Consider the following 10,888-nt stretch of genomic DNA (forward strand, 5'->3'; position numbering starts at 1 on the left):
CCAGGTCTTGGCCACAAACATGATGCTCTTCTGGAAAACAAACGCCATTTATTATTGGAAGCGTCCTTGACTCCCTGTTCATATAACAAATAGTCAACAAAGGTATTATAAAAATCATCAAGTCATGTAGAAACAGTTGGTAATGATGAAATACTTGTACTGTAGGTTTATTTGTACATTTGGATCTATAAAACTGTCATCTCCTTTTACATCTTACAACTTTTCCGTGTACAGAAAATAGCTGTAAACAACTGACTACCAAAAAATCCTTCTGCCATCGTCTTCCCCCTTCTGTGAACCAATGAAGCTCTGAAAAGTTCCTCAGCTTTTTGCCTTTTTCATTACTCATAAAGAGAAGACAGTAGAGTCAGTTCAGGAGGATTAAGAGATGTCTGGAAAGCATTTTGCTTCTCTCCAACGCCCCTTCTAAACACTCACCTGAGGTGTCACAAACAGAGCAAAACAGTCCCGAGTTGCTAAACGCTTCACCTGGAAGGTTGTTCTCATGTAGCTGATGTTTTTACTTGCAGAAGACCCAACGTAACGAACCAGCAGGAATCTTGTGTTGCTTAACTGGCCACGCGGAGGCGGAATTGACCTTGTGCAGAGCAAGTTCCACTGCGGGCTCCAGCAGTTCGGGGCAAAGAGACGGAGCCTCAAGCACACGGAGCCTTTAGGGAAAGAAAATCCTCTCCCCCATCCAGATAAACGCAGGCGCGCGGTGTCGGTCGGAGCAGAGCGCTGACGGATGCTCAATGGGAACGTTTCGGTGTCTCTCCGGGCTCTGGGTGACACGGGGGGGCTGACCCTTCACTCCCTGCACGCACAGGGCTCTGATTTTACAGAACTGAGGCCGCTCTCCCGCAGGTTCTCGTGGGTGATGCCCCAGCACACACAGTTCAGCCAGTTCCAGTGCGGCCACCAGCACTCGGCCCCGTTAATTCTGTTAATTCCTTATGGCCGTGCCAGGGCCTGACTTCACCCATTGACCAGTTTAACCCGTTTGTCGTAGAACAGTAAAGCAGAGGGAGAACTGCTGCAACATACACTGAGAAATCTGTTTAAAAAAAAATCATAAATACAGATTTCCGTAGTTTGAGAGCACCTCTGCTTTTTGCCCAAGGTGTCGGTTCTCTTCTCTGGTCTGTCCTTGGTCAGGTCACGGTTTGATTTTCCAGAGCTGAAAAGAGATAGTGAGAGTGAGCGCAGGTCTGAAAGCGACAGGTAAGACTCGGTCCCTGGCCCATCCTGCACCATGAGCTCTGGTTTAAAAGCACGAGCCGCAGGACGGCTGCGTCGTCATTCTGAAGGGAAAGAGGCCAGGATTCCAACTCATGGTTTCAGGTGGGCACCGAAGACCCGAGTGGGACTGAAATTTAAGTCTTCCCCTCCCAGACTGGCTCAGGGAGATGGAGATTCCTCCAGCGGGGTCTGTTCCCCAAATCCCCATCTCCCGGAGCCTCAGGCAAAGCCACGACGCGTCCACTGGGGCGGGAGGAATTCGGCAATGGCACAAAAGTGACCCCGACGCGACGGTTCCCGTTAGTTTGCATGGGAGTTGTACTTACTCTGATGTTGAATCCTAGAAGATCACTTACAACGCCTGAGACAGCGGAGAGTATTACAACACGTGTGATATTGTAGATTAACGGATTCATGGTCAGTCCGTACAGCCTGAAGGGAGTGTCTAATTCCTGCAGTGAAAGCGGGGAAAACCAAACTCCATTAGCGTTAGGCCGTACCAGAATTAATCGGACTTTTAGCTTATTACTGGTGCGCTGGCAGACTTTGCCAACCATGCGCTGCCCCTGCGTCCGTACTGACATGTAGGTACGGAAATCCCCACTCTATTTCAGGCCTCCCAGCCCAAAGCTGTTGTCTAGCAGCCCCAAAGCTGTTGTCTAACATCAAGTGTTTGCAGCACTAATTAACTACAACAGTCTCGTATTGCTTGATATGGCACAGCTACGGAAGCACAGAAAAACCTTTGTGAGACCCGAGTTACCTCACTGACAGACAATCCAGTGGGGAGAGCAAAACCACAGCTGTCCTGAGTGCTCACCCAAAATGCAGCACCTGTGTGTTTTTACCCAGAGCAGCTTTTACCTTCAGGAGCTTTGTGGACAGTTTCAAAACATTGTTCACTAGAGAGAGCTGCTCTTTCTTGTTCGGCTTCTTCTCCATCTTCAGGTATAAGTTGATCTGTGACAGACATTGCAGATGTGAATATTCCATTCCCCCAACTCATTTCTAACTGTGGGAAATTAGGGCTGATTTTTGCATCTGCCATCACTCCTGAACAAGTGATGCAGCCACAGACAGAGCAATTTCGCAGTGAGATCATTGTTCTTTTCCCGATGGACACGGCTAATGTGCTAACCCAAAGACAAAAATCACCTACAGTTTCAGAATGTGAGTCTGTGCAAACGTTTAACAGCGTGTCCCTTCCCAGCTGTGCAGTGCTTCGGTGCCTTTTGTCCAGCACAAGGGTTTCTTTCTACATTTTAAAACTCACAGTATTTTTTTAAACTCGTTTTAAATGCAATAATTCTATATAACCAAGCTACAAAGCCAAAGGGAGAGTATGTTAAATGGAGATACCTGCTCGGTGAGCAAGATGGAAATGTTACTGTACTTCTTGTTGGTCTCAGAGCCCAAAGATGCCAGACGCAGTAAAAAGAGAAGCAGCGCCGCCTCCCAGATGAGGAACTCCCAGTTGTGAGCTGCGCTCAGGAATGTTTTGTGACCCTTAAGTACCTGTATTGAAAAGATGAATTAAAAACAGCGTCCCCTGATCCGCGATGTTGCTGCTGCGGCATCAAAAACTCGCCTAAAAAACGCTAACAAATCTCTTGCCAAAACCAAACCCCGAGAAAACTGCTCCGGCGTTAACACTTCTTACTAAACACAAGGTTTAGTGAGGGATTAAAAGGTGCGAGTAATAATTAGGGACTTGCTTTTCAACAGGAGGGGTTCAAGAGGGTGCTGCAGTCAGCCCTCTGAAATAACACGTCCCCTGAACGCTGGAGGTGTTTGTGCACAAAAGCCTACGGGCTGAAATTTCCCTAATGATGATAAAAACCCACTTTCCTCTGGAAACACTGACAACACAACATTGTCACCAACTAAACACGACAAAGCGCTTAAAAAATGCAAACCCCTCCATATTACTTAGGAGACAAAAGCTACAGATGGAGCACCCTGCGGGGGGGCGGCAGTACCTTCAGTACTTTTGGTACTAGTTCTTAAAAGGTTAAAATCTCACCTGGGCGCAGCATATAAAAGCAATTGAAAGAGCCAGTAAAAAGATGGATGATACGACAACATCCACAGATCGCTGGGGGCCTCGGCGCTGCGGGAACAAAGACACCGAGTCAGGGGAAGGTCTGGACGCAGATCGGGACGTCGGGTTGACCCCAAAGAGCTGCAGTTGGGCGATGGCTCCGGCGCTGCCGTCCCCATAGAGAGAACAGTCCATGTCCCCAGAGAGCTGGTGACACCCGCACCCAGCGGTGTCAACCAAACGCACCCAGCGCGGATCAGAACTCACCTTTAGATAGGAACGAAGGGATAACCAGATCTTAATGTTTTCTACTTTCTTCAGCCTGAAGTGAGGAATTTCGTATTTCCTGGCTTTCCGAGCAGATGTAATGTGACTAAAAAGCTTGGCAAACAAAAACCTCTGCAAATCAAAAATAAAAAGCATACACACACAAACAGAACTTAGTCTAAAACAAAAAAGATTGCTCGGCAGCGCTGAAAGGTAACGGGGAGCGGTGCTCGGCCTCGTGATGCACCGGGGAAGCCTCAACCCAACCTCTCCGGTAAATCCCGGTGGTCCATTAAATGGTCCATTAAACCCACCTGTTTGTACGTTCTCTCAGCAACACACATCATGAAGAAAAACATCCAGGTTAAGCAAAGTCTTTCAAGGAAGTTGATGACAGACAAAACGACGACGGCGGTGCTGGCAGGCGCCCCACAAAAGATGTGCAAAAGCTCCTTCAGGGAAATGGAGCACAGCTGCTCCAGGTTGTCAGCGCGGAAGAGCCTGTAGAGGAACGGCAGGAACGCTAATGCAATGGTGATGACGTTCCCCAGCATCTGATAGCCCACTCCTTGCTGGTAGGCATTAACCTGGCAAGCAGGAACAAAAATAGGATCGTTACCTGGGGTTCTGCATCAAGGAAAAGGCATTAATTCAATGTGGCAGCATTAAGTCCATCAAGCATTCAGTTCCCCTTCAAAGGACAGAGCCTAAAATAACTCCACTCATTTCAGTCCAAAACCAACAACAATCGGTCAGTCAACAATAAACCCACCACCGTCAGCGCACTGCGCACAGCCAGCGACAATCAGCACTCGGCAACCTCCGAAATTGTGGTTTATGCAATTTTTAAATAACATATGGGACAACTGTGCCAGCAGTTGAGGAGGGACCAGTTTTACACTACACTTGATATTTGCGTGTGTAACTATTTTCAGGTTTTTTGGTGGCTGTTTTTAGAGCGTGAGGGAGAGAGGTTGTGCCACCGTACAGCCCCCTTACCCTGCTCATGATAATCCCGCTGATCTCCAGCACGGACATGTCCACCTTCTTACAGTCGTTCCCTTCCCAGATCAGCGCACTCACTTTTGCAGATGCTGGGCTTGTATTCTGCAGCCAAAGCAAATGGTTCTACAGAAGAGAAAAGAGTGCAAAAGGTGTATAATGCGTTTCTGTCCCGCTATTAAACCATGCTTTTTCCTATAAAGTACTTAGATTGAGAGAGGGATTCCAAATTTGTCTTTGGGTGAAATAATCTGGTTTAGGATTAAGCAGTGGCCCAGATAATAATACCAGGGGGGAGGAGGGAGCTGATAATTGATGCAATTTAGATCATTGTAGACTCCCGTGTGATTAGAATGGGCTTATCCAGCATTAGGTCGCTCACATTATACCAACAGCATTCAGACATGTCTTGGATATCATTTGGGCAGATGGGGGGAAGAGGGGCACCTGAAATGGGGGCGAAAAGAGACGGGGGGAAGACAAACCTTTCATAGTATCCTCAGCTACTGGATACAAATGGACAAACCTGCTGGAAAACGTCTTCCTTCAGATCCCGCCTGGTTCCTCGCACCGTCGTGTCCTCGCTGTCGCTGGTGCAGGACGAGCGGCACTCGGGGCCGTGCAGCAGGTCGTCCCACAGCATGTCCTCTGTCTCCGAGTCGTGGCGGGTGCTCTCCGAGTCCCGCCGGCTCCCCGCGCTGCTCCGGCCTCCCACGCTCACGCAGGACCTCATGTCCTTCGAAAATGAACAAAATATACACAGCCCGTTTGTAAAACCACCCCAAATGGGCTTCCCGGGGCAGCGGGGAACTGCCAGCACACCCGCCTGCCGCAAACTGGGAAAGAAAATGGAACTTGCTGGTAGTTTTTGCACCCGCTGTTTCTGCACAGGAACTCACACAGGCAGCATTAGTTCCCCGCTTCTATTCCCAAATAGAAGCTTTATCAAATAAAAGTTGCCTTATTCTAATGCAAAAGTTTTCTACATAATCTAGTTTAAGATTTAATTGATTTATTTATAATTTTATATTCCTATATTTTCTATTTTATTTTCAGCTGGGGGGGGTGGCAAAGGGGACGATAAACCAAGTAAAGAAGTTAATTAGTATATATCACAGAATAATGTATTTCTTCCTTTTAAAATTAAAAGTTGTTTGCATAAAAGCTACAATACGGTGATGCCTCCCAATCCACAAGAGCAATTGTAGCAATTCAACAGGAGCAATTAGAGGCAGCTTGGACCATCCTGTGCTGCCAGGAGAGTGACTTTTTTTGTTTGCTTGGTTTTTGTTCACCAAAGTAGTAAACTCACAGTTGTGAGCAAAGTTTATGAAGCTGCAGACGAGCAGGGAGTGAGGCCACCCCTGGTTCTGAAGATGCTGTGATTTAATCAGGGTCTGTTCTGCCGGGGAGGACGTCCCTGCGCTGGCCAGGCCCAGTAAACTCGACTTTGTGACCGTACCTGACTGTATAACACGGATTCCAGTTCCGATTCCACGACGCTGTCGGAGTCTCTGGCACCTTTCAGGACTTGCTTGACCTGCCAAAACCAAAGGAAAACCAGCTCGTTATCCACAGCAAAGAATTGCGTGGAAAACAGCACAAATTGCACATGAGTACCTGTGGGACGGCGTAGTTCAGGGAAACGAGAGGCCGCTTTTTCTTCTCTTCATAGCTATTGTCACTGGAAGCCCCTTCTACATTCTGGCGTAACAAGATCCTTTGTGCTGTGACTTCAGCATCCTCCTCGCTCGAAAGCTCGTCAGAAACGGCACCTCTGTTGGTGCAGCCGTCCTAGAAATGCAGCAGCCCAAGTAAGACGAGGGCACCGATAAAGGACCAGCCCGAATCGCATCAAACCAAAGGTTCAAAGCCACCATTTAACACCTTCCTGACCCAGAGGGGCCTCACAACTCCACAAAGCTTCACGTTTTAAAGATCTTTACAGAGGCCACGATGCTTTAACTCTTCTCTCTCCCCAAGGGATGTTTCAGTCTTCACTTCCCTGCTTTCCCTCTGAGAGGATATTGTGGGGAACCGCTTGCAAGGCAAATTGTTTTACAGAACCGCTTTGGAAAACTGCTAATTCATTTATTTTTAATCATTATCAGCAGCCTTCCCTGACTGAACATCTTGTGATTGGGAATCTGTACAACTAAACAAGCACTTTGAGAAATGTTCAGTTGAGAAGTAAGAAAGGATTTTAGGTTACCCATAAGCAAGCAAAGATTAGTAGAAAACGGAGTATCTTGTATTAGACCGAATCACACAGTTTAAGCACCAACAAACTTTTGGACACACGGAGAACACAATGAAATTTGAGGATTCAATTGGATCTTTCCTGCCGGTACCTGATGGCTCTTTTCCCCATCAGAAAGCTTATTTTTCTCTTTGAAGTGCAACGGTCTGTGTTCAGATCTGGCCTGTCTGTGCTTGATGCCGTTATTCACACCATTCACTCCACTTTCTGTCTCCGTCCCTTTCTCAGCTACCAACTTTACTCTTCTAATCCTATGAGAGAAAATACAATTAAAGGCTTTTATGTCAGGGAAAGGCTCTTTGAGGAAAATATTGCAGTCTCTTTCACTTGCCACGCAGGCACAACATTGAACAATATAGCTAAGGGAATATATAATTGTCTTCTGACAGGCTCTTTTGTCCTGATTCTGTTGAAGAGACTTATCTCTGCTTCACTCCCACTGGATGGTTCTTCTGTAACTCTAATAGCACCTTAAAACTTCTAAATGTTTTTCTTAGTATTATTTGGGAAAAAAAAATAGAGCCATTCAGAAGGCAAAAAGTCCTCATCAAGAGAAAGGACCTGCCAGTTGAAAACTCATCAAGAAACTCACCTGAGAAAACAGAACACAATGAATTATTATCCCAAACAATCCATCCCCCTTTCCCTCGGGTTACTTTTAGAAAGAGTACGGTGGTGAAGTGAGATGACTATCCAAGCAGCTCCAACGAGGAGGCACAATTGCTTCTGAACTCAGGTGGAACAGCAATGTAATTCCAGCACACACATTCAAGGGATGTCGCCTATCTGATTAATAAAATGAGCTCAGCCGCTTTCTGCAGCTCATCTAACGCTCAGTTTTAGCTGTAGTGTGAGACATGGAATCATCTCTAATAAGGACACACTAAAAATTCATGAGGAATCAGCCTCCTTCAATACCAAGAGTGGGTTTAGTTCAAAATAAACTAACTGGCAGGCTTTGGGGATATTGGTGACCGCATAACATTCTGTCTTCATTTTCCAGCTATCAAATTGTCCACAGTGTCATCACAAATACAACAAGCCCATGAAGATCACGTACCTCCTTCGGAAAAGCACACTAAATACATTGTTAAGAGGGGACGCAGCTTCAGACTGCTCTTCTTTACTATTTTTGTCGGGAGAAGACCAACTGTTCCCATCGACACCCACAGATTTGCGTAACTTCCTGATTTTTAAAGAGAGGATAATTAAATTTGCATAGCAAGCCACTTTTAGGTCTTTCTCAAAAGGTCTGGATCAGATTTGAACAGCCTTTTAGATGCTGTTTTTCTTAAGTCACGCAGACAGAATGCTTACTTCCAAATAAAAGACATTTTATTTGGACTAACAGAAGTTATGCAATCAATATATCTCTAGTACAGGATGCAAATGCCAAAATCTGGACAAAACTCCACCCGCATCCACCATCCTGTGTTCAACTCTATCAGTGTTTAAACTGTTTGGGGTGCAACCAGACCAGTTTGCAAAAGCCTGAAGTTGCCCTTTCGCATGGAACGGCCTCCTCCGGCCACAATAAGAAACTATTAATAGCTACATTAGAAAAAGGCCCAACTGACAACTAAACCAGACCTAGCAGAGCCTGGTAAATTCGCTGCTTTTGTCTTGGTTATGAGATTACAAGAGAGAAAATGCTCATTTATGGTTAAATAACATGTACGCAAAACCAGACGATATTTACCCACTGACATCTACCGTCATACGCTTCGATGCGGACAAAGGAGCCCGTTCCGCGCTCACCTCCTCCGCCTGCTGAGCCCGTTGTTTGCTGAAGGTTTGTTCATCTGGGTGGACACGATTTGACAGTGAACAGTTCCCATCAGTAACATAAGGCACATGGGTCCCACGACTTCACTCGCGTTCACCACGGGGATGGTGAAATACAACACAACAGCTACGACTGCAAAGGAGAAAATTGGACCAAATGTGAAAATTAAGAGCACACCCCTGATTCTGTTGAAGAGACTTTTCTCTGCCTCACTCCCACTGGATGGTTCTTCTGTAACTAATAGCACCTTAAAACTTCTAAATGTTTTTCTTAGGATTATTTGGAAAAAAAAATAGAGCCATTCAGAAGGCAAAAAGTCCTCATCAAGAGAAAGGACAGTTCTTCTATCTTAACTATTTTAGTCTGGTTTATATAATTTTGGCAAATACTAGTGCTGCGCATCTTGCAATCTACGTTAAGTTTCAGATAGGGTCCTTATGCTTTAGAATATTGACTACAAAATTATGTGGCGTTCCTTACAGAAAAAGGATTGCGGCACAGACTGGCACCAGCCCTTACCTTGCATAACGTAGAGCACCAGGAGCCACATAAAGATACGCTGGGAGGTAACCTGTATCCACCACTGGCTGAATAACGGAAAAAACACAACTCGCACAATTCCCTTCCGAGTTAGCGACGTCCAGGGAATTTCAGGCTTGGCTTTGGCAAACGTAGAGCCTTGGGATTGAAAATGAGTCGTTAATAGCGAATTACAAGCATCTCTTTACCTGTGGCCAAACCAAACCCCGCCAGAAGGCTGTAGGTCCAAAGGGAGACAAGAATCTTTTAGAACCCCCTGGGCATAATGTAGCAAGACTGGGCATAACGTAACAAACACCAGCTCTATAGAGACTGAACGTGAGGGAAAGCGGGATGTCCCTGGTTTGCAAGCTGGGAAAGCGGAATGTTCCGCTAAATGAAGAAAAAGCTACGTGACGTTTGTTGAGTAGCAGCACAAAATGACAATGTGCATGCTCAAGAAATAAGGTCAAGAAGCCAACACTGGGGACCACTAGAGACCCCCGATAAAGGGTCTGGAATACCAAAGAAGGACTTCTGGGAAAGGGCAGGGTGCTGGAAATAATTTACATTTAACGCATTAACTAAGCAGTATAAACAAATAAATATAAATAAAATAATAGGTCTACACAATAAATACCAAGAAGCACAAATCACGTGTGTGCTTGATTAGAGGAGCAATCCTCCGAGTGTCCAGCACGCTGCAATAAAAGCGCTGCGCTTTAACAGCGTTTAAAAGTCTTTTTGCCAACTTTATATTGCTACCTCAATACCTATCGTTATCCGGCCCCCAAAAGCGGCCAAGAGGTGTCGAGGAAGATAAAACACAGGAACGAACATATGGATTCCTTACCCAAGCATGATCAGTGTTCGTAATCAATACTGGTTATGAGTATCAATATTTAAAACTGTCATTAAGAGCTTAATTTTCCTTGTTGTCCTCAGCAACACAAAATTAAGCACACTAAGAACACGTTCAAGCAGCCGCTTTTGCAGACCAGGTCTGAGCTAGAGAACAGACACAGAGCTGGGTGGAAGACTCAAATTTGGGACTTCTTGAAGAGGCAGCAAAACACTAGAATATGTTCCAGTTTGAACACACCTACTATAGAAACGCTCAGTGCATTTAGCATCGTTTTGAACCAGAGTTTGGGATAAAGGTGAGCAATTTGCATCTGGGATAAAGGTGAGAATTTGCATCTGATATTCAGCTCTCTATATTTTTAATTTATCCTTTCAGATGTCACAAACCGGAAGGGAATTCCAGCCGGGAACCGCTCACCTCTGATCAGATCCACGTCGATCAGGTCCGGCTGGATGTGGCCCTTCTTCCTAGGCTTGGTTTTAAGACCCTGCAAAACCAAACCCAAAGGCCCGTTAGCTGCGAAAGGCACCGAGCCCGGGCCGCCCGGGCGGCAGAGCCCCGTTACCTTCATCTCGGTCTGCTCGATGGATTTCTCCCATATCTGCTGGTCGTAGGCCCCGATCTGCAAGGGGAGGAGGAGGCTGAGGGTCCGGCCGGGTCCGCGCCCGCCCGCCCGCCCGCCCCCCGCCGCACTCACCTTCTTCTGGTACCAGGAAATGGCATCTCTGTCGCGAGAGGCCATGGGGGGCCCGGGGAGCAGCGGCGGGATCGGTGGGACCTGGGGACAACGGGGCGGCCCGGCCCCGGTACCGGCGCCAGCACCGGCCGGGCCGCTGTTACCCTGGAGACCGCCGAGAGCGCGGCGCTCGATTGGCTCCGCCTACCCCATCCATCCCCGCGCAGGCA

General features: G+C 46.8%; 1 protein-coding gene across 5 annotated transcripts; it reads right to left on the bottom strand.

Annotated features, from left to right (window-relative positions):
- Positions 1-31: 31 nt before the first annotated feature.
- Positions 32-10,879, bottom strand: PHTF1 (putative homeodomain transcription factor 1). Of its 5 annotated transcripts, none has more exons than XR_010467617.1 (18): positions 10,680-10,863; positions 10,548-10,604; positions 10,400-10,469; positions 9,118-9,276; positions 8,571-8,730; positions 7,873-7,998; positions 6,904-7,063; positions 6,173-6,346; positions 6,015-6,092; positions 5,079-5,288; positions 4,550-4,678; positions 3,865-4,137; positions 3,551-3,682; positions 3,266-3,352; positions 2,602-2,757; positions 2,006-2,202; positions 1,569-1,694; positions 141-1,180 (listed from the first exon to the last, which is right to left on the bottom strand). XR_010467617.1 is itself a non-coding variant. In XM_065038761.1 (18 exons), the coding sequence occupies exons 1-18, from the start codon at positions 10,722-10,724 to the stop codon at positions 1,160-1,162; spliced, it is 2,259 nt and encodes a 752-aa protein (XP_064894833.1). In that variant the 5' UTR covers positions 10,725-10,879; the 3' UTR covers positions 141-1,159. The 5 variants fall into 5 exon arrangements, 4 of the variants coding, with proteins under 4 accessions (XP_064894834.1, XP_064894833.1, XP_064894831.1 ...); XM_065038761.1 differs by having other exon boundaries at positions 2,107-2,202; positions 10,680-10,879; XM_065038762.1 differs by lacking the exon at positions 7,873-7,998 and having other exon boundaries at positions 32-1,180; positions 2,107-2,202; positions 10,680-10,864.
- Positions 10,880-10,888: the final 9 nt, after the last annotated feature.

Source organism: Columba livia, chromosome 22, assembly GCF_036013475.1.
Source record: "Columba livia isolate bColLiv1 breed racing homer chromosome 22, bColLiv1.pat.W.v2, whole genome shotgun sequence".
Lineage (NCBI taxonomy): Eukaryota > Metazoa > Chordata > Aves > Columbiformes > Columbidae > Columba > Columba livia.